The sequence below is a fragment of the Physella acuta genome, unplaced genomic scaffold (assembly GCF_028476545.2).
Source record: "Physella acuta isolate Inbredline_101_S28 unplaced genomic scaffold, ASM2847654v3 ptg000117l, whole genome shotgun sequence".
NCBI classification, from domain to species: Eukaryota; Metazoa; Mollusca; class Gastropoda; family Physidae; genus Physella; species Physella acuta.
In genome coordinates this window covers 235996-259485 of record NW_026731637.1, presented here as the reverse complement: position 1 = coordinate 259485, position 23490 = coordinate 235996, and the positions used below count along the sequence as shown (strand labels likewise).

Here is a 23490-nt window from a genome sequence, read left to right as displayed (position 1 = left end):
GTCTCCGTCAAAATAGTCGTATTGAAAGCAGTCCTTGCCTATGTGGTGCAAGCTTTATCATGATATTTTCGCAAATAAACCAGTCAACCATTAAAGACTTTTCATCTGTAACTTTCATCTGTGGAGTTTAAGTTCAAGAAATTAGCAATGGGCCTACGCTACACGCTAGATCTTTTGAAAGTCAAAGGCGTTTTCTTTGAACGGTAGAGGTCTACCAGCATCGCAAAAGTCAGCCCCCCCCCCTAAATTGTATCACCCACAAGTTTATCTCAAATTATTGAAAGCTTTATGTTCTAAACCGTACACACTGTTTTACATTACGTTTCTACAATCAAGGTGCATGAAAAATAAGGAAGCTTAATACAAAGTTTAATACAAAGTAAAGGAACAAACACTACCAAAAACATTCCGACATTAAATAATAATAAAAATAATAATATAAGTGTAAACATGTTTTTACAATCAGGAAACTATGAATAAAAAATGTGATAACGAAAAAAGCCATTGCCCTACGTAAAATGACAGAGACAATAGAACAGTAACAAAGCACTGTAGATGTAAACACATTCCGTTCTCAGTTTTAGAGTATAGTTGGTTGACACTGTGTGATTTGAAATGGGATGTCTGGGTTAACCCGGGGGTATATCTAATTAGGTATGGGGTGGGGGGTGGGTAGGGGGGGTGTACACTAATGACGAGTGTGGCAGCTTCATTACAAAAACACCCATCACAAAGCCCGTGATTACTGTCGCATAATCAAATCAAAACCATCATTTTATCTGTTCTAAAACAGACGCCATCTTCTCGAATGATTGGGTGTGTTCAATGTTTACATAGGTAGCAGTCGAGATGATGGAGATAAGTTTGCCGAGAGATGGCGCCATTTATTCTATTTTTGAAGATGTAGACTACATTCATTCAAAGAGCTTTAAATATAAAGTGAACAGACTACTCGAGAGGTAGCCTGTCATTTATTCTTTCATTCCATTCAAAGCCTCAGTGATTTTCGGAATAAAATTTGTTTACTTTTTCAACTGAATCAAAGACAAGTGTAATTCTACTACACACGGATATGCACACCCCCCTCCCATTTTTCTAGGATAGTGTGTGTAACACAACTATTGGATTTTTTTTGAGTAAAGTGTGTTGAATACATCTATTACAATTTCAGTATAGTGTCTTTGTGTGTAGCATATTTATCAGTAAGTGATGTTTTAAACGTTGATTTTGATTCAGTTGCAGTTGCTGGCACTAAAGACGCCTTGCTTGTGGTGGTTCGGTATGATTTCAGTAAAAATGATCCTTGCAGCGGTATAGAGAGATTTGTTAGTGGTTGAGGTGGGGGTTAGAACCCCGCTCAAAGCTCTGAAAATGACAGTAATTTAAACAAACATTAATCAACGGCTCGTTCATGTTGATTTTAAAGCTTTCTGTTTCAAAATAGTGATTACTGCAAAACTAGTTTTATGTATATATAACTTACTATATAATTATATAACCTATATATAAGCATTAGTAAAACTGGCAAATTATTATTATGTCAGTTGAAAAAAAAACACGCATTTTATAAGCAGAAAATTATGACACGCTTCCATGAAACTATGACGCAAGACAAGCGATGACGTTAAATGTTGGTTAAAAAAAATCCATTCAAAGTTTGCCGACCAGAGATGGACAACTATTTCTCTCTGTCAGACCCTTCAGACTCGGATGCTTCACAACGGTACCAGGTCAACAATCATCGATCATTTACAGCGCTTTACACACATAAGAAGAGGCAGACAACTTTTCTTGTAATCTACGACTCTAGACAGCAGGACATTTAGAACTGAGCAGTGGCGTAACGAGGTGGGGTGTCACCCGGTGCGGCAACTGACAGTGTCGTCCCCCCCCCCGAGCCCCTCCCCCGTATATATATATATATATATATATATATATATATATATATATATATATATATATATATATATTCCATATACACTTGTAAGTATGTGTATACACATGTGTATAATTATATATTGAATAATTATTTAAATGTTTTTACTTTCTCGTATATACGAAGTATAGAGAAAGTCTTGTAATCGTGCAAAAAAAAAAAATCGAGATTTTTACAAATCTCGACGTTTCACACCTCACTGATACGGAAAAACATAATTTTGCAATCTTGTCCGTATGTCTGTGTGTCTGTCTGTGTGTCTGTGTGTCTGTCTGTCCGTGTGTAAACACGATAACTTGAGTACCGTTACAGCTAGGTTGATGAAATTTCATATATAAGTATTTTATCAAAATCGTAGATCCGTATCAACTTTTGAGCGATTTCCGATAACCGGAAAAGGTACTTTTCCTACTTTGAATTTTTCAAAAGCCTATAACTTGAGTACTATTTCAGATAGATAAATGAAATTTCATATGTAAGTAAAAGATCTAATTCTCTACCTTCAATTAAATTTTGAGTCATTTCCGTTGACTGGAAGTAGTACTTTACGCTACTTTCGATTTCTCAAAAAACTAATGTAAATTTTAAAAGTACTAATAATATTGCGCACCATTATGCGCTTTTTTATTTGGCGTTCACTTGGTGTGCAATTAATTTGTCTACGAGATTTTATTCTATTTTTAAAACTTTAAGTATTTAAAATGGATTAAAAATCATGTCTATAGCCCGAATTCCCATCCCCTGTTATTTTATATAAGAATATTCGAGAAAGTTTAGGGGAGATCACTCCCGGTTTATTTTTTCTGCTGAATGTATTTAATTTTTTTAATCCCCCCGCCCCCAATACATGGTTTAACATATAGCTTATTACGATTCTCAACCAAACCGTTTTCCTCAGGCATATATATTGCAACACTGAGTTGATGTAACTCTCCCTCCCCTCATCACCCCCACGGTGATTGCTTTAAACTGTGCTCAGATAATACCTACGATTTGCATCTATATTCGTTTATAATTTCAGCTGAATTTCGGGATTTGTCCACTTTGCTCTTAAAAGACTATTTAATTCACTCTAATTAATCACTTAATTAAGTGAAATTGTCATTTTTCTGTATATACTTTGCTTATTTTTGCATTGGTGTCACCCCCCCCCCCCCTAAATGGTGTCACCCGGTGCGGTCCGCACCCCGCCCCCCCCCCCCCCTCGCTTCGCCACTGCAACTTAGCCAGCTGAGTCAAGTGGAGTAGACTGTCTTATAAATTATTTGAAACAGTGCTCAGCCAGCATCAGAAGTTGACGTAATTTATTTCCATATTTACTTTTCAAAATACTTGAGTCGGTTAGGTGTGGTGGAATAAAGTTGTTTTTTCTCGGTCTATGGGTAAGGCATTTGGTGTGTAGGGCATCCGTCCGGATATTGTGTGTAGGACATCTGTCCGGACATTAAGTAGGATATCTGTCCAGACATTTTGTGTAGGACATTAGGTGTAGGACATTTGTCCGGACATTGGGTGTGTAGGACATCTGTCCGGGCATTTTATTTTTTCTAAATTGTTTTTGGGAAATTTTCGTGACGATTATGAAAAATAAAATGAACGTCACACGTTTTATTTTAATTTAAGTGCGAAAGTATTTGTCAGATGATAATCAAACCGAAGTTAGGGTTCCTGACAAGAGCTATGGTTCTTAGCAATGTTATATGTCTAATGCCATGCCAATGGTGATTGTTTATTGGGTTGTACTGGGATGTAGACCTACTTTACATTAATGTGGCGATGCACAGGCCATTATCTTTATTAAACTTTACTGAAGGAATGCGCATGCGCAATACAAACATAATATATAACTACAAAGTAGATAAGCGATGCCAACATCTGCGACACCTATGTTAAAAGCTCAGTCTAAATATAATTTTTTGCTTGTGACATATAAACGGTGCACCTCCAAAACGGCCCGGGACAAATCGGCCCCGTCAAAACGGCCCCGTTAATATGACCCCGTCAAATCGACCCCCAACAAAACGACCCCGTCAAAATAGCCCCGTCAAATGGGCCCCGACTTATTGGCTCCCGTCAAATGGGCTCCCGTCATACTGACTCGCGACATGTAGGCTCCCTACAAATGGACTCCCGACATATTGGCTCCCGACAAATAGGCTCAGGACATATTGGCTCCCGACAAAAGGGCTCCCGGCATATTGGCTTCCGACAAAATGACTCCCGACATTTGGCTCCAGACAAATGAATCGTATTACCACTATTGGCATAAAAGTAACCATTTGTCCTACATCCACTACCACTATAACCTCTTTTAAATGGCTACATGAAATTGTTTTTCATGAACCAACATCAATTCACAAACAAATCTAGCCCTTATAACAGCTAAATTCCACCAATTCTAAAATTGTGATAATGTTTAATTTACAACAGAAAAGATCTGTTGGTTAAAAGCTAGCACAGAAGTGTAAATGTGTGATATAAGTGATGTTTACAGGATAATGACATTTTGTTTTAATAATCTACAAGCATACTATATGTAGGAATGTACAGCGTGGACCCTTCTTCACACACACTGAGTTGGAACAGCCTATAACCGACTCAATTATGGAAGTCATAGATAGATAACCCTTAAATTAAAACATACTATTTCTTACAATACATAAACTGTTATAAAAATAAGGCCTGCCGAACAAGAGATGCATAAGCTGTATTACTTAGAGTGCTGGATAAGCTAACTCTAAAGAATATAGATGAATGGGTCCCACTGGCAGGTGTCATATTCAATGAGACTGTTTTGCCGGGAGACTTATTCTCTACGGAAACTGTATTGTCAGTGGTCCTTTTTTGGGAGCCAAATTGACAGGAGCTTATTTGTCGTGAGCCAAATTGACGGGAACCTATTTGTCAGGAGTCGTAATGACCTGAGCCGTTTTGTGGAAAAACTAAATGGCGGGAGCCTATTTCTCGGGAGTCGTAGTGACGGGGGCCATTTTATCGAGAAACTAAATGACGGGAGCCTATATGACGGGAGCCTATTTGTTGGGAGCCTATATGACGGGGTCCATATGTCGCTGGCCTTTTTGACGGGGTCTATTTGACGGGGCTCTTATGTCGGGGCCGATTTGTCGGGGTCGTATTGACGGGGCCGTTTTGTCATTGGCCGTTTTAACGCCGCACGGATTCTGTTTGTTGATATAATGAACTGCACCATATCTAGTGGTCTAACGGTAGAGAGCTGGACTGCTAACCCGTAAGTCTCGAGTTCGAATCCGGGTTCAAGTCAGTAAACTGTCCATGAGTCCACCCAACTCTGATGGGTACATAACTCACGTTAGTGAAAGTAAAAGGCTGGGCATAGTGCTGACCACACTATCTCTTCATATGCCGAGGTCACAGAAACAAATGAACTCTACTTCACTTGCCCCATAGACAGTTAGGTTTGAAAGGGAAACTTTACTTTACTTTACCGTATTCCCCCCCCCCCCCTTGTATTAAAAGGTCAACTCGTTATTATTTTCCAAGAAATGCCGCAATGTCTTATCACTTTGACTCTGAAAAGTGAACGTTATGTCCTTATATAATCTTAAACATGAGACCACACCACAAAAATAATGAGACCACCCCTCACAAATCATGAGACCACCCCTCACAAATCATGAGACCACCCCTCACAAATCACGAAACCACCCCTCACAAATCCAATACCAAAGCTCATGTACTCATGTCATGAAATAACTCAAAATAAACATTGTACGATCAAACGGACATCATTCTAAAGGGAGAGTTGGGGATCTAAAATAACACTAGGAAATGGGGTCCGGTTAGGTGGGTTTTTTATGCGAAATAACAACACTAGAATTCACACTTGACACTTACCACTACTTCTTCCATACCCCTCTCTCACCACAACTCCCTCCTCATCTTAATTCACACCTCCCTAACGTTATAAACAAGACCCCTCTCCCTGACCCTACTTCGCTGACCCTAACCATCTCCCCCCTCCCCCAGGCTACTTCTGGCACGTGACCGACTTCCACTATGACCACACGTACGCGACCAGCAAGCTGTCCTGTAACGAGGAGGTGCCAGCCCTGCAGACGTTCGGCGACTACTGGTGTGATGCCACCTGGGCCCTGGTCACCGACAGTGTTAAAAGCATGGCTCGCATCAAACATGATGTCGACTTTCTCATTTGGACGGGGTAAGTAAGGCTCGCATCAAACATGATGTCGACCTTCTCATTTGGACGGGGTAAGTAAGGCTCGCATCAAACATGATGTCGACTTTCTCATTTGGACGGGGTAAGTAAGGCTCGCAACAAATATGATGTCTACTTTCTCATTTGGACGGGGTAAGTGTTAAAACAAATACTAGCATCAAACATGATGTCGACTTTCTCATTTGGACGTAGTAAGTGTTGAAACAAATGCTAGCATCAAATCAGATGTCAACCCTCTCTTAAGGATGGAGTAAGTAAAAAGGCTCTGGCACCAAATATTTATTTTAGGAACACTCTTAATAAATATTTTCTAATAGTGAAACTCTCAACAAATATTTTCTTGTATGGACACTCAGCAAATACTTTTTTGTAGTGACACTATCAACAACTATTTTCTTGCAGGAATCATCTTAACAAATATCTCCTTACAGGGACACCGTAGCCCACATAGCTGACAAGGACCTGTCTCTGGAGCTGAACCTTGAGATCCTCCAGAACATCACCGACCTGCTCAACACCAGTTTTGTGGGAGCGCCCGTCTACGCATCCCTGGGCAACCACGACTTCTACCCCAACGGTCAAGCCAACTACACAGAGGATGAGTTTTACAGGAGCATTGATGACATGTGGAGGGACTGGATCATCAAGACTGTGGGCAACAAGGAAGAGAATTATTTTGTCAAGGAGGGTAAGTCTTGGAGTTTGGGATGTGTACCAGAGGATGTGTACACTAGGAATGTGTTCTAGGTATATTCACCAAACGTATTACTTACTCATAACGAACAATTTGAAGTAAAACTGCGTTTCAGTTTTTCAACTTTTTGCAATGTTGTAATGTAAATAAACCGGGAGTGATCTCCCTAAACTTTCTCGAATTTTCGTATAAAACACTACGGGGGATGGCTACTCGAGATATAGAGAATATTTTAAATTAATTTTAATTACTTAACTTTTTAAAATAGAATAAAATCTCGTAGAAAAAAGAATTACACACCAAGTGAACGCCAAACTAAAAGTGCATGATAGTGCGGGATATTATTAGTACTTTATAAATTAGCATGCTTTTTTTTGAGAAAAATTTGACAGAATGCAGAGAATTAGTTTTACTGACATGTGAAATTTCATTTGTCTATCTGAAATAGTACTCAAGTTATAGGCTTTTGAAAAATTGAAAGTAAAAAAAGTTCCACTTCCGGTTATCGAAAATCACTCAAAAGTTGATACGGATCTACAAATTTGATATATATGAAATTTCATCAACCTAGCTGTTACGGTACACAAGTTATCGTGTTAAAGACACAAGTACATACACACACAGAAATACGGACAAGATTGCAAAATTATGTTTTTCCGACTCAGGGAGGTGTAAAACGTCATGATTTGCTAAAATCTCGATTTTTATTTTGCACGCTTACAACACGTCTTTCTCTATACTCTGTAGGCCTATATACGAGAAAGTAAAAATTTTTAAACAAAGGTCAGTTTGGTTATTTCTGAGTTATTTGGATAGTATCAACAAAGAACCATACCATACCTTAGGTATATATATATATATATATATATATATATATATATATATATATATATATTAGGGCCTATATATAACAAATATACATAAATGTGAGTACTAAAATCTTTATTTCTCATGCAGGCGGGTACTACTCTGTGATTGTGAGACCAGGCCTAAGACTTCTGGCACTGAACACAAACATGTACTACACCACTGACAAGCTGACCGCCAACATGACTGACCCCACTGACCAGTTTAAGTGGATGAAGCAACAGCTGCAAAGTGCTAAAGATAAAGGAGAGAAGGTAACGCTTGAGCCGAACATGATGCATATCCTTTAAAAAACACCTCAATCAGGTGCACCACTCTTATAAATAATGTAGACATACAATGTACTGTAGGCTACATACCAAAGTCAGAGAGACCCACCTCTCACATTGTAGACATAAACTGTACGCCCTAAGTATAATGGTTCTCTTAAGGCTAACTGAATTATTTTAATTCAAACCATTAAGGTCTATGAGTTTGTTAATTTATATTTGGAATGCAATGTTAAAATACAAGTTTTTGTAATTATTTTTATATTTGGGATGTAAAGTTAAAATATCACTGTTTTTGTTACCATATATTATATATGCTGCATGTCACATGGACACAAATAATACATCACACCTGTTTTACGTCCCTTTATTTTACATCTGTTTCCTCCATAAAGTGTTCACAGTATAAGACATTAGGCAAAAAAAAAAAAAAAAAAAATAGGTAGAAAAACAACTGGTAATTGTTATGTAGTCAATATTAAATTGAGAAAAAAAATTCATAAAAAACGTTTTAATAACAAGCTTTTATGTAATAATGCACTAAAAAGTAGAAAATAAATTATAGACTACAATTTAAATAACTATAAAGAAAAGCGTAGGTCACTTTAGTATCTATTGGATACCTTTACTAATGTTAAGGAAGACACCCACGCTTTTCTTTATAGTTATTTAAATTGTAGCCTATAATTTATTTTCTACTTTTTAGTTCATTATTACATAAAAGCTTGTTATTAAAACGTGTTTTATGAATTTTTTTTCAGTACTTTAAATGTTTTATTTACAATAGAGTTACATGACTATAAACCATTGCGCGCCTACTGAACGTGATGGCGCAGCCATTTAACGTGATGGCGCAGCTATTGAACGTGATGACGCGTGTGGTGTGGTTGGATAGACATGCCTACTAATTCGATCCAAATTTTAAATAATTCATAAAAAATTAATTAGGCATCCAATTACGTCAAATTTAATTTTAGATTGCATTGTCTTAATGTCTTGACCCACGTACCAAGTGTGAATCGTATCGGTCAAGTAGAAGTTTCCGAAATTTCACTCCGGCGTTTCGGTCTAGACAGACTGACGACAGAGGAAGCAAGTTAAATAAAAGCTTGTAATAAAAATGTCAATTTTATACGAATTTTTTAATTAAAATTACATGCTTGCATAAATAATTAAAAAGACAAAATTAAATCAATGCTTACATTTAGAAAAAGTTAAACATTTTGAAATGTGGATAAAGCAAATAGTCAGCAAGGAATAAGGTTATAATGATACAACTAGACTACCCAAGAGTCATCCATAATGACGTCAGATTTATTTGATAATTTTAAACTTTTCCCTCCCCTCACTACTGTCACTAATTATCACAAAAAAACAGACCCCACATTAAAAAAGACGTCACACCCCAGACATTTTTTTTTCTTTTAAAACACAGATTTCGGTTGAGCATGGGTCTGACCACACTATCCCTTCATATGCTGATGTCACAGGTGAACTATACACCTACCCCACTCTACTTCACCTGCCCCGTGTCCCGCCAAGTCTCAGACAACATGTTTTTATCGTTTAAAAAAAAGATTTTGGCCAAGTATGGCTCTGACCACATTATCCCTTTATGTACTGAGGACAAAGAAACAGATGAACTTTACTTCACCTGCCCTGTATCCCGCCAAGTTCCGATAGGCAACTTTATCATTCACATTTAAAAAAAAAATAGAAAAAAAAACATAAAATAAATGGTAACTAATACACTAACACCTAAGCTATCTAGGCTCGTAGGATCACGGACGTATTTACTGATATATTTTACTTTTATTCTGCATAAGGTACTTCATCTAGTAGGCCCTAGTATTATTTCAAATTAAATTTTATCCTAAATTAGCCAATTCCATAGCTAAACAAACAAAGATTTATATAAAATAATTAAGGCCTGAAATAGTTAAGTATTGGCATAGATTCTAGATCTAGATAGAGCTAGATATAGATTCTAGATGTAGAATTTACGTTAAGTCTAGTTTTTTTCGTAGATCTAGATTCTAGATTTTGAACCTAGATAGATAAATCATAAATCCAATGTATTATCGAATTAGATGATCATTGAAGCTAAAAAGCAATGATTTATATTAAATATTTAAGGACTAACATAGTTTTATAAAGACACTCAATAACTTATTGTGATTTTATAATGGTTTTTATTTTTAACTAATTAATTTTGGTTTGACCTAGACTCTAGATTTTAGATCTAGGATTGACTCTCTTTTCGACCGTCCGTCAGCTGATCTCTAGATCTAGAGAAATTTATTGTATACTCAAATTAGAACTATTAAAAAGTGATAATAGTCTTGGAACCTAATAAACGGAAGTATCGTTAAAGCTATAGCCGACAGAAAATTAGCTTTGTAATGCGTTAAACTTAAACGTTTGGATGGGAAACAAAATATTCAATGGAAGCCGCCATTAATGTTGTAAAAAGTAAATAAATCATGTGACGTCAAAATAAATAAAGTCATTGTTCTGAACTTTAATAATTAATGTGGTTTAATCTAAATCAATCAATAAATAAATTAACGTCTTAAAATTAATTTGTGATTAACAGCTTGGTCAAAAAGAACATTGTTTCCTACTTAATTACGTATTTTACAGCTATACACATAATGCAGATTCTCTCCTATAACCAAACAGACAAACAAAAAAAAATTATTCAAACGTGTAAAAAAACTTGAGTTTTTGTAGTATATAGATAGTTGTTAAGAAGCTGAGAGTTAAAAAACTGCTGCTGAATGTTTTTGCTATGTGATTTTAAAATATTGTTTAGTATTTTTTAAACTAATTATGAGGAAATTATAAATCCTATTTTTGTTTATAATATTTAAATTTTTGGCTTGCTACAGGTTTTTGTGACTGGCCACGTCCCACCTGGCCTTTTCTTCCCTGGATATTCGGATTGGTTCTATCCACACTTTAAGAAATCTTTTATGGATATCATCCACAACTATTCTGATATTATTGTGGCAACTCACTATGGACACGACCATGCTGATAGCTTTAAAATCTTACAAGATGAGAAAGGTACAATTTTGCAATCACTACATTTAAACTACATTATTTTTTACATGGTAGCAGAATTTTTAAAAAGTAGTAGCATTTCACACATAAAGTTCACCTTTCTTCACTGTCTAACAATCCACAATGCAGATGAAGAAGAGTTCACCTGTTTCTTGGAGGGATGGTGTGCAGCACTAAATCCAGCCGCCTTTACTTTCCCTAATGTGAGTTGGGTAACAATTAGACCTGGGTGGACACAGAGCATCCTACAGTCACAAGTCCAGACCGATATCGAACTCGAGACCTTCAGGCTAGTAACTGAGTGCTACCATGCCATCCCATATCTCAAGGCATAACTTGGCTGATGTAGAGTTCAGGCTCCTTGCCTAAACTTGAGGCAGATACCCATTGGCTAGTCTCCATTTTTGGCGATGCTCACTGATGTTCTTAGCCCTAAGTTCAGCCAACTTTACTTTACCGGGTATCCGTAAGTGTAATCCAGTATTCGTCTTGCTCTCATGCTCATTACTTCAAATTGTGATTGGTATTAATGATATGTTTACATAACTCTTCACTTCTCTAACAGGTGAAAGGGCAGTAACCCAGTTTAATGCCCCATCAGTAACACCATGGAGGTACAAGCTACCAACAAAGACAAGAGAGGCTCACAACCCTGGCATTCGTCTGGTCAAGTACAACAGGGACACCGGTGTCAACCTGGACTACACTCAGTACTTCATCAACATCACAGATGCCAATAGAGAAAACAAATCTAACTGGGTATGTCAGTATTTCATCATCCGTATTTTACCAACATGATACCTAATAAAACCTATTGTACAGGTCAGTATGTTACCAACATAACAATGAAAACAAATGAATTGGGTAAGGCAGTATTTCAGCAACTTCACAAGTAAACAAAGTTCTCTGTGTAAGTCATTATTTCAACAATATCCTTATATGTAAAGTGTTCATAAATTTAAAATTGCACTATTAGATATAAAATCTATTATTTTATATTCCTAAGATAAAGAATAGTAAAGTTATTGATATTTAAAAAAAATATTACTGAGACTGACGTTTTTTTATATGACATGGGAAAGGTGTTGAATGATCTGATGTAATCTGACAGTAAATCAGGAAGACGGAGTAGAGTCCATCTCTTTTAATGGCTTCACTTTCCTCTCAATTAATGTTGAGTACCCACTACAGCTAGACAGACTCTATATTTAAATTAGTCACCACAATGCCATATGATTACACACATGCATGCACTAATGTTACTCCTAACCAACTTCAACTCCTCCCTCACTAGGCCGAGCTATACAGCTTCACCACTGCCTATGATGTTCCAGACATGAGCGTCTCATCCTTGAGGAAAATCTTTGAGAACTTGAAAGCTGACCACAAGAGCAAATACTACCAGAGGTTCTGCAACTACTGGGTGGTCAGCCAGCTGGACATGAAATGCACAGAAGAAATGAAGGCAGACATTCTGTGTGGTGGCCTCAATTACAACTTAGCACAAGCTAATAGTTGCTCAGTTGATCGCATCAACAGTCTTAACCCTTTATCTACTGACGGTACGTATGAGTACCACTTTAATTAACCGACTGTATTGTTTTAAATTTAAGATGAAGTTTAAAAAATATTGATATAATTGATAGTATTATCTCCCTTGAGTCACCCGTAGGCCTATGTGGTGGAGGGGAAGGGGGAGGGAAATCGATGTTTTTTTGAAAATTTTTGGTGCGTCGCTATTTTCAATATCTTCCTGTATCGGTAGTTCACAGATCTCACATGTTTTCTTAATTTCTTTTCGTTTTACCTTATTATTCAAGTTTTCAACCCCAAATATTTTTTATTGGCATCTTCAGCAGTCAGGTAAGTGTGTTAAGCTTCTATTTATTCAATCTTAGTCAAATAGTCTTTGTATTAGATCAGTGTTTACACGAGTATTTATGAGTACCGTCAGGGCACACGGTCATTATTTTTTAGGATTTCTTGGAAATGGTAGAATTTTGATGTGGAGTGACATACATATTATTTTGATAACAAATTATAGAAATGTACTCAAAAAAGTTATTTATACATTTGAAAGAAGGTTAGCATATGGTTTATCTAAGAAATATTGTAATGCAATGCAGATTTGTAGTAGTAAAAGTGTAACAAGAATGAAGATAGCAGTTGCAGGCTAGTTTACTCGGTTTAGTAAAGTTTATTTGTATGCCAAAGTCTAGTTCTAGTAGTAAGATTTGTTAGTTAAATTTATTGCAAAAAAAATAAAAATCTAGCCTACAATAAATAACTAACATGTAAATAATGCATATCTGTAGATTAGTAATATTCCATACAATTGCATATAATATAAATCGTTATGCAAATTTTTACCAGTAGACATTAAACTGTTGGCCACTAAGCCTATTATAACCACATGAAGCTCACTTCTATGTATGAAGTTTACACTGTAGTGTAGGTTTGTCCTCACATTCTAGTAGGCTATTATTATACTAGTATTACTACTAGTAGTAGTAGTGTACTGAATTTGTTTATGTGGCTTATTGTATAGCTATTTGAAGCTTCCAGCAAAAGCAGGTTCAGTCCAGTAACTGTTGTAACACCAGAATGACCAAAGACAAGAATGTGTCAATTAGAAATGAATGAGCATGACACCTCGGCACCTATTGCTGTGTTTGAGGTCTAAGATGTATTCCGATAGAAAATCCAATAAAAGTCGTACTCAAAATATAAACGTGTTCTGTGTTGATGTGTGAAAATTACAAAAAGAAAACAAAAAGAAAAAAAAACGTTTGTTATAATGATTACCATGTTATTAGTAAATAAATTGTACCGTTTGTTCTTGTTTTGTAATTTTTATAAATTTTTTGTTCTACATTCCTGATGGTACTTATAGGTACCAATATATTTATGGGCCATTAAAAAATTTATGAAACTAAATTTTCTTTGACATATACTTCAAGTGTGCCAAAACCAATATGATAACACATTGCTTTAGAAAAAAAAAATTAATTCAGAAACTAATTCCGCAAATAAAGGCTAAAACAGTTGTAAATGGATGTTTTGTCACAGTTTATAGTGGATGTCTTGTTGATTTAAACAATTGATCAGCAGTTTATAAATAACAAAAAAAAAAATAAATAAAATGAGTGTGTTTATTTAATTGACATAATTACTTAATCTATTTCATCTGATTTGCAGAATACGTTTTCCCATTGATGGAAATAAAGTGTTTCAATGACATACTAATAAACTGATTTTAAGAATATTGGTTGTGCTGACTAAATACTTGTAATAGATTGAGATAATTGTGAGGTCAAGGGAACTCACTCTTCTGTATTAGTATTATATTTATATTGTTATCTTGAGTGATGTCCCTTACATGTTGTTATCTATAAATAGTTGTCGCTCGCCACTTCCTTCCTCTCTTTGCATCATGGCTGTCTGTAAATAAAAGGCTGTTAACACCAATGTGGCTCCTCGTCAATCCATCACATTTTGGCGACGAAGGATAAACATCTACTAGAAAGAGCACCTACTTACGCAAAAAAGAGGTTTGCTAGAGCTTATTAGCTAATTATTTCTAGAATAATGGCGCTGTATGGCCAAATAAAACAATTTGATGCGAATGATGAAATCATTCAGGATTACCTAGATAGGTTTAGCTTTTACCTAGAAGCTAACAACGTGACGATAGAAGCCAAAAAGAGAGCTATTTTGTTAACAGTCATAGGGCCTCAACAATTTCGGCTACTAAAGGACTTATGCGCACCAGCTAGTCTAACTACCAAGAGCTTTAACGAGCTGAGCAAATAGCTAACAGACCACCATGCGCCTACCCCATCAAAGTTTCTATGTCGAGCTAGATTTGACAGTAGGACTCGTCAAACAAACGAGTCAATATCAGAATATGTTGCTGCTTTACGTCATTTAAGTAGATTTTGTGAATTCGGAGAAACGCTGTCTGACAGATTATGTGAAAAGTTTGTGACAGGTGTAAACAGCCCTGATATTCAAAGAAAGTTGCTGCTCGAGTCAGATCTAAAATTGGAAAAAGCAATACAACTTGCAATGTCATTCCAGCAGTCATCAGATGCGGCGAGATCTTTAGCACCTTCAGAGATCCATGCAGTAAACAGCAGGTTAGTCAATAAACATCAACCCCATCAGAGCATTCCAACTTATGCTAAACAGCCTGCTCGTTCAAATCCTAGATCTAAATCTAGTAATAATTATCAAAAATGTCATCGATGCAAAGGTCCCCATGCATCTCATCGGTGCAAGTTCAAGTCAGCAACTTGTTATAAGTGCAGTAGGCAAGGTCACATTGCCAAGGCCTGCTTTGCAAAGTCTTCGTCTGTTGCTAAATCTAGCCAGTCAAGACAGTACCGCAACCAAAGGCAGCACTATGTTAACTCTCACCAAGACTACCTAACCCAACCAATGAACCACTCTACCTGTGAAAATGCTCAAACTGATTTGCAGCCGGAGTTCAACCTGTTCCCTGTGAAATCAGAAAGTCATGCTCCCATCAATGTACAAGTTAATATCAACGGTAAGAGCATCAGCTTCCAACTTGACACTGGAGCATCTCTAACAGTCATAACAAAGAAAGATTTTGACGCTGTCACAGGAGGATCAGTGCCTCTACAGCCATGTCACAAGTGTTTAACAACATACACTGGTGACAATGTTCCGGTAATAGGAGAGTGTATGGTTCATGTAAGTTATAATGGTCAAAGTGTTAAACTTCCTCTTCTTGTGGTTGAAGGAAATGGACCACCATTACTAGGTAGGAACTGGTTAAGTGATCTTAAGTTAAATTGGGAGAGTATTTGTTCATTGAAGAATGTAAAAGAATCTAGTCTTACTTCACTAGATAGAGTTATATCTGAAAATAAATGTGTTTTTGGTAACTCTGGATTACTAAATGATAGAACAGTGAAGTTAAGCATTAAAGACACAAATCCAAGATACTGCAAAGCTAGTTCCACCTTATGCAATGAGGAATAAAATTGAAAATGAGCTAAGTAGATTGGAATCTAATGGCATCATAAAGAAGGTAGACTATTCCGATTGGGCGTCGCCCATTGTGCCAGTGTTAAAGAAGGATGGTTCTATAAGAATTTGTGGAGATTATAAAACTACACTGAATAAGCAAATAGAGCTAAATAGGTACCCTATACCTAACATTGAGGAAATCTCTTTGAATTTGGCAGGAGGAGACAAATTCACTGAATTAGACTTTAGTCATGCTTACACTCAACTAGAACTGCATCCAGACTCAAAAGTCTATACGACAATAAACACACATAAAGGACTCTACCAATATGAAAGACTATGTTTTGGCATATCATCTAGCCCTGGAATTTTCCAAGCTGTCATGGACAGTATTTTTAAGGACATTCCAAATGTTTGTGTGTACTTTGACAATGTGTACATAACTGGTAAGAATGACACTGAACATCTTAAAACACTTGATAAAGTATTGAAAATTGTTGGTGAAAAAGGTTTAAAGATAAACAAAGATAAATGCCAATTCATGCTGACAGAAATTAGTTTTCTTGGTTATATATTAAGCAAGCAAGGCATCAGACCTCAACCTGAGAAAACAAAAGCCATTAAAGAAGCACCCAAACCTGAAAATACCCAACAACTAAGAGCTTTTTTGGGCTTAATAAATTACTATGCAAAGTTCATAGGAAATCTGTCTGGTAAACTATCACCACTGTACAAGCTGCTACAGAAAAATGCAACTTGGCACTGGGGTAAACAACAAGAAGCTGCTTTTAATACAGCAAAAGAGGCTTTGTCTGCTGACACCTTACTAACTCACTATGACCCAGGGAAAAGACTTATATTAACATGTGATGCTTCACCAGATGGTGTAGGAGCAGTCTTGTCCCACATGGATGAGAAGGGTGACAGACCCATTGCTTTTGCCAGTAGATCTTTGAACCAGGCTGAGAAAAATTATTCTCAGTTAGATAGGGAAGGCTTAGGCATCATTTTTGGTGTTAAGAAATTTCATAAGTTTCTGTTTGGTAGGAAGTTCACCATCTTTACAGATCATAAACCATTGCTAGGTTTATTTGGAGAAAACAAAACCCTACCTGAGCATGCCTCACCAAGAATTCAAAGATGGGCTATCACACTAACTGCATACAATTATGAATTGAAATACAAACCTGGATCTGAGAATAGTGCAGATAGTCTTAGTAGATTACCTTTAAAAAACCAAAGCCTGAGCTATGTACCAGAAGATGTATTTGTTCTCTTCACTATCATAGATAACTCCAATATAAATGTGAATGATATTAAAAGAGAAACACAAAAAGATGAGTGCTTAATAAAAGTATATGAGCACTGTATGAATGGTTGGCCTGAAGAGTCTGTGAATGATGACTTAAGGCCATATTAAATAAGAAATAAAAACCTTTGTGAAGATAATATAAAAGATGGAGAAGATGCAGTCCATTATCAGTCAGAGTTGCCTAAACAAAGTATTTGTAACTTAATAAATGATTATGGTGATATGGCAATTTCAAATGTTTTAAAGAGAATACATTAGTAAGAAGGAATGTGATCATCAAACAACTTTGCTAACATCATTAGCACTTACAGAAACTAAAAGGGTAACATCAAAAGAAAAGAGCAAAGATTTTTGCCATTGAACACACCCACTTCAAATACTGGATCACAGTTGCAAAGTGATATTGTCCAGGATATTACTTTTAAACAGTATGTTTGGTTACGAAAAAGCACTATCAAATTACCTGAGGAAATTGATCAATCAAAGAAATCTATGCCAGTTAAGGATCTGAATAATAGCATAATACTTTCAGATGCCAATTAAAAAAGTAAATCATGACAGAACACCCATTGAAAGAGAATTTGGTATTAATGAGAATGTGTATCTAAGAAACTATGGGAGAAAGGAAAAATGGATACCAGGTCAAATTGTTCAATGTACAGGACCTGTGTCTTATAAAGTAAAAACAAATGATGGACTTATTGTCCGTAGACATGCAGACCAGTTAAAAATAACTTGTGCAGATAATAAGTGTGAATCTGTCAATCCCACCAAATCTGATCAGTTCACACCAACTCAGTTTGTTCCACAACCAAGTTCTGTTGATATGAGTGAACCAAGTTGTCTGGAGTCAGAAAATGTAAATTCTGGAGTTAATGATTTAAATCCTAGACCTCCTGAGATAGAGAATCCAGATGGTCAGAATCTTGAGTCACCAAATCAAAAGCCACTGAGAAGGTCAAGCAGGACAATCAAAGTCCCAAATAAGTTAGACCTATGATTTTAAAGGTCAAAAGGACTTTGACATCATTGTGTTGTATCTTGATTATGTTGTAGCATATTGTGCATTGTTTGTAAGGATGTAATCTACCATAGTGTTCATGTTACAATATAATTGGTGATTTTAGGATACTATCAATTGTTCTATTGAGAGATGTGTTATTGTGTTCTAAGGGTAAAGGGATGTAATAGATTGAGATAATTGTGAGGTCAAGGGAACTCACTCTTCTGTATTAGTATTATATTTATATTGTTATCTTGAGTGATGTCCCTTACATGTTGTTATCTATAAATAGTTGTCGCTCGCCACTTCCTTCCTCTCTTTGCATCATGGCTGTCTGTAAATAAAAGGCTGTTAACACCAATGTGGCTCCTCGTCAATCTATCACAATACTGATTTTAAGAATATTGGTTGTGCTGACTAAATACTGATTTTAAGAATATTGGTTGTGCTGACTAAATACTGATTTTAAGAATATTGGTTGTGCTGACTAAATGCTGATTTTAAGAATATTTGTTGTGCTGACTAAATACTGATTTTAAGAATATTGGTTGTGCTGACTAAATGCTGATTTTAAGAATATTGGTTGTGCTGACTAAATACATGTTGATGGAGCCAATTAGGTTTTGCCTATGATCATTATATTTATAATGTAGGTTTTAAAGCTTAAAGGTGATGATATTAAATAATTTGTTGAATACAATTTTCAGATGATTAATTAATAATTAATTTTTATTGTTTTCATATTTCTTTTTTTCAATTTAATTTAGCATTTTATACCTATTAAAAATGTTGGTTTGTCAAATTGTTACTTGTAAATATTTAAATTAACAAGATAACTCTGCAGAAATTTTCATTCAGTTAACTTTTGATATGAGTTTTGTGTTTGTCTTGGCAGTTGGTCCATGTTTGAAAGTCAGTTGATTGCTGACATGAGTTTTGTGTTTGCCTTGGCAGTTGGTCCATGTATGAAAGCCAGTTCAATGTCATTGTGAAAATCCTGTCGCCAAATACTGAGCTAAAGCAATTTTTGAAATCACTTCTCATTTTATCAGCCTACAAACTAAATGACCAGATACCATTAAACACTTGTAGCATTGATTTTTTATAAGGTGAAATGTATCATCAGTTTGTTTGGTATAATTTAGCCATAGATAAATTTTGTTTAATGTTGGGCAGCTGAATGTACCCATGTTGAGAAGCTATTTGGTTAATCATATATAAATTATAATAATTAATGAAATGGACCGCATTGAACACTATTTTCCACGATCATATTAGCACTCTATTTTTTCCAAAGGTGTGTGTGTGGTGTGTGTGTGTGTGTGTGGGGGGGGGGGGGGGTTAGCTCTCAATCATTACTCCACATTGCCTATAGTAAAAATATAATTTAAAAATAATAATTGAAAGTTAGTGTTATATAACTTTGCTATGTACCAAACACCATTTCATATAACACTATATTTTCGGTTTATATATGTAAGCCCCACAATGCTAAACGAAAACTATACGAAAACTAGATTCTATACCCAAACAGTAGGGCGGAAAGGTGTAGCTACATCCATTGCTCCATAGGGGCTTCACAGGGTTTAAGTCAAGTCGATGCCATACGATATGCGAGGGCAGTCATGGTGTTGCTGTTGAATAAAGTCCCTAATTGATTCAATTGAAATAGCCAAACAATAAGTACCAGAGTTTCTTACAGGCATCTCTTCGGGGGGGGGGGGGGGCAAAGCCCCCCCCAAAATTTTTTACCGCCCCCCCGAACGAAATGAAATTTATATAATTTATAAAAGAAAATATATACTTTTAACAGTTTCCGCCCCCCCCCCCCCCCCGAAGAAAGTTTACCGCCCCCCCCCCCGAATATTTCAAATGCCCCCCGGAGAAAAAAGTCTGGAAGAAACACTGATAAGTACCCACTTTGTCACATTCAAACATTGAGTGTATTAGAGTTGAAAGCTTTCAAAGATAGCGATATGAACAGCTAGGATTTTTGGGCCCTTATACGCAGATTACCAGTGGGTCCCTTCGTCAGCCGTTAGGCTACAACGGGAGGAAATGTGGGCAGCCAAGAAATCGACTACTGCTTATAACGAGGGAGGGGTTTTCAATCAAATAAATAATTTGTACATTGGTATTTTATACGTCCTGATTGTAAATGTATTCTGTATTATATTTCCCACGTTTCTTTAACTTGCTTTCGCCTCTGTTTGTTTGTTTGTTTTTCCAATCAAATCTTGCGATCGAAATTTCGTGCACTTCCCAGTTAGCTAGCGCGCTGAAATTTTCAGGGAAGCTTTGTTTCGGATGACAATAGAATATTCAACTGTTATTATTACTAAATTGATCCATGGAAACATTTTATTGATCATTTTATACCCCTATATAATAATAATATAAAAACGTGGGGAAAAAGGGACATAACCCAGTAACTGTAATTTGATGAAAAGAAGGTTCGATACTCTCCCTCTTTTTGCCTACTGAGTAGTTGTCACGCGTTGTTTGTCTACAAACAACCAGAACGTAACAACTGGTGGCCAGTATGGGGGAGAAGATATGGTCGAGTGGTTGGGCACACGATTGCTAACCCACTCGACACGGGTTCAAATCTATGTGTTCTAGTCAGTAACGTATTCACACAACGTGTTTTTTACGAGTTGTCTTTTTACGAGTTGTCTTCGTTTACCCCAAAAAAAAGTGAAAAGATAAAATCGATAGCAAGATTTGAATGCAAACAAACATACAAAGACTAAAAAGTAGAAAATAATAATCATTAAAAAAGTTTAAAAAAAACCCACGTTTTCTGATTGAACTAAAAAGTAGAAAATAAATGCTATACATCACAATAATGCAAGCGATCACTCTACTATAAGCGATGAAAAACGTGGGGCGCCGTGATTTTCTTACAGTTTCTAATACTGTTGACTCTCTACAAGCTCCCTAGTAAAAGTCAATAGTATTATCTAATCAATAGTAATATAACTTTTACTTCGGCGCCCCACGTTTTTCATCGCTTATAGTAGAGTGATCGCTTGCATTATTGTGATGTATAGCATTTATTTTCTACTTTTTACTTCAATCAGAAAACGTGGGTTTTTAAAAACTTTTTAAATGATTATATATATATATATATATATATATATATATATATATATATATATATATATATATATATATATATATATATATATATATATATATGTAAGTTTTTTCATTTGTATGTTAATGTTACGGATTTTATAATATTTTCTACTGCAGAAAAAAAAGCTGATTTCCAATTAAATTTTTGTTTTGTATAAACAACTTTTTTCAAGGAGAGACAGAGCCCCTATGTTCCTTGGACCCCAATGCCCTGTTTAAGCAAACCTTACGTTATCTACGCCGATGAATACAAAGATACAACAGCACAATAATGTTTTCGTCTAGAGCCTCTTCAGGAGCCTTATCGTCAAGGTTGAATAAAAAAAAATAACAACCCGCAATACAATTTCTTTACCTTTTAAGACCGTATTGCTCCACTGAAGTGTTAACAGCGATATGAAAGGAGGTAGGGCTCTACGTCACTCATACTGGTTTAAGGGTTTCTTCCGGGTATCTCTTCGAGGGGTGGGGGGAAACTGCTGGTTTAGTATTTGTTCTACCTTTTTAAAAACTGTTACTGCTCCTGTAAATTTCGAAGCGATCTGATTTAGAGATCGGGTTTATTGATATGAATTGATTAACAATGTAATCGAATTATCGAATTAGAAACTGAAAATATTCGCCAACAAACGCTTAGCCGCCAATATTTGTAACTGAATGTGGGGCAGATGTCACATCATAAGTCCAAGAGAAATGTCCGCATGCCCTACAAAAAAAGACCTCATAAATAACAACAGACATGAGAGGGTTACACGTGGAGAATATTATTATCAACCAAACGACGTGTGTGTGGAGGGGGAGGTAAGGGGGTGTCGTGGTAGAGACCGCCTCTCTTCTAATGACCAGAGTTTCTTCCAGGCATCTCTTCGACCCCCCCCCCCCGAAGAAAGTCTACCACCCCCCGAACGAGATGGAATTTATAAAGGAAACATATACTTTTACCAGTGTCCACCCCCCCCTTCCGAAAAATCAAGTTCCGCCCCTCCCCCCCCCCTCCCCCGGAGAAAAAAGTCCGGAAGAAACACTTTTCAGCAGAGGGGTGCAATGTGGAGACGGCCACCCTATTAAATTACACTACCAGCCATGCTTCGTTATTTTGATTCAACAAATGGGTCACATTGCACTAGTACTTACACACTCAGTCCTCATTTCTATTCCCGGATAGCCTAGCATTACAAATGTAATTCCCCTCCTCTCGTGTTTTTCCCATATTGCACTACAGCTCAGGCCTCTCCTTCCCACCCCAGCCCGTACTAATAACTGCGACACTGCTGCCTTCACCTTATTTACCGCCAGTGTCAAAGGTCACGCCAAGCCATCGGTATTCACAACAAGGGGCAGACAACGCTCATTTGCACGAGTGAACTTCATAGAGATGGGTTACCTTTTCCTAGGGCTGCTGTTGGCTGTACTCGGCATTGGAAGATGCGCTGACGACATTGGTGAGTCACGTTTAATTAGTTGATTAATGAGTTAGGATTTGGGTATAGGAATTGGGTAAAGGATTAGACATCAGCAATACTAGACCTAGTTAATAGTTTATTACATAATATCAATTTTTACTAGTTTTTTAAGGATATGAAGCATTTGAAATTGTACTCTAAAAGGTACATCAGTATTTATTCTAGTATTGACAAAAAGATGAATATAAGGCACACACGTGTGTTTTGTGTCAGTAGTTAGGTTTAGTCGCCTTTCGGTCTAAGCGTCAGATTTAAAAGCAAATTAAAGGTACAGAACTTTGACTTGGGATCATTTATTGAACGGGAGTATCGATACCGGTATTTGATTTGAATTTTGTTGATCCGATACTGCGAGCGAATTGCCATAAAATGAATAATGAAGAACACATAATGATATCACCATTTAATAATGACCATATAATAATGACCATAAAATGACCATATAATATATATGTATAATTTATGTTATTATTTATATATAATAAATATATTACCATGTAATGATTACCATGTATTAATTAC

The 23490-nt window shown here is 36.2% G+C and overlaps 2 protein-coding genes across 3 annotated transcripts in view; both read left to right on the top strand.

Moving 5' to 3' along the window:
- The window catches only part of LOC131934760 (zinc finger FYVE domain-containing protein 9), a 38015-nt gene extending 33606 nt beyond the window's left edge, over positions 1 to 4409 (top strand). The window contains exon 18 of the transcript XR_009385836.1: positions 4400 to 4409. The gene's annotated coding sequence lies outside the window, so the exon portion shown is untranslated. The remainder of the gene's footprint in view (positions 1 to 4399) is intronic.
- The window catches only part of LOC131934761 (acid sphingomyelinase-like phosphodiesterase 3b), a 30767-nt gene that overhangs the window by 1684 nt on the left and 5593 nt on the right, over positions 1 to 23490 (top strand). The window contains exons 2-8 of one of the 2 annotated variants that reach the window (XM_059290879.1): positions 5945 to 6137; positions 6587 to 6843; positions 7807 to 7970; positions 10877 to 11054; positions 11617 to 11810; positions 12346 to 12613; positions 22802 to 22947. In XM_059290879.1, the coding sequence (XP_059146862.1) occupies positions 5945 to 6137; positions 6587 to 6843; positions 7807 to 7970; positions 10877 to 11054; positions 11617 to 11810; positions 12346 to 12613; positions 22802 to 22869 (1322 nt within the window). In that variant the 3' untranslated portion in view covers positions 22870 to 22947. Of the gene's footprint in view, positions 1 to 5944; positions 6138 to 6586; positions 6844 to 7806; positions 7971 to 10876; positions 11055 to 11616; positions 11811 to 12345; positions 12614 to 14249; positions 14360 to 22801; positions 22948 to 23490 lie in introns of those variants that run through there. The other variant, XM_059290880.1, reaches the window with a different exon arrangement.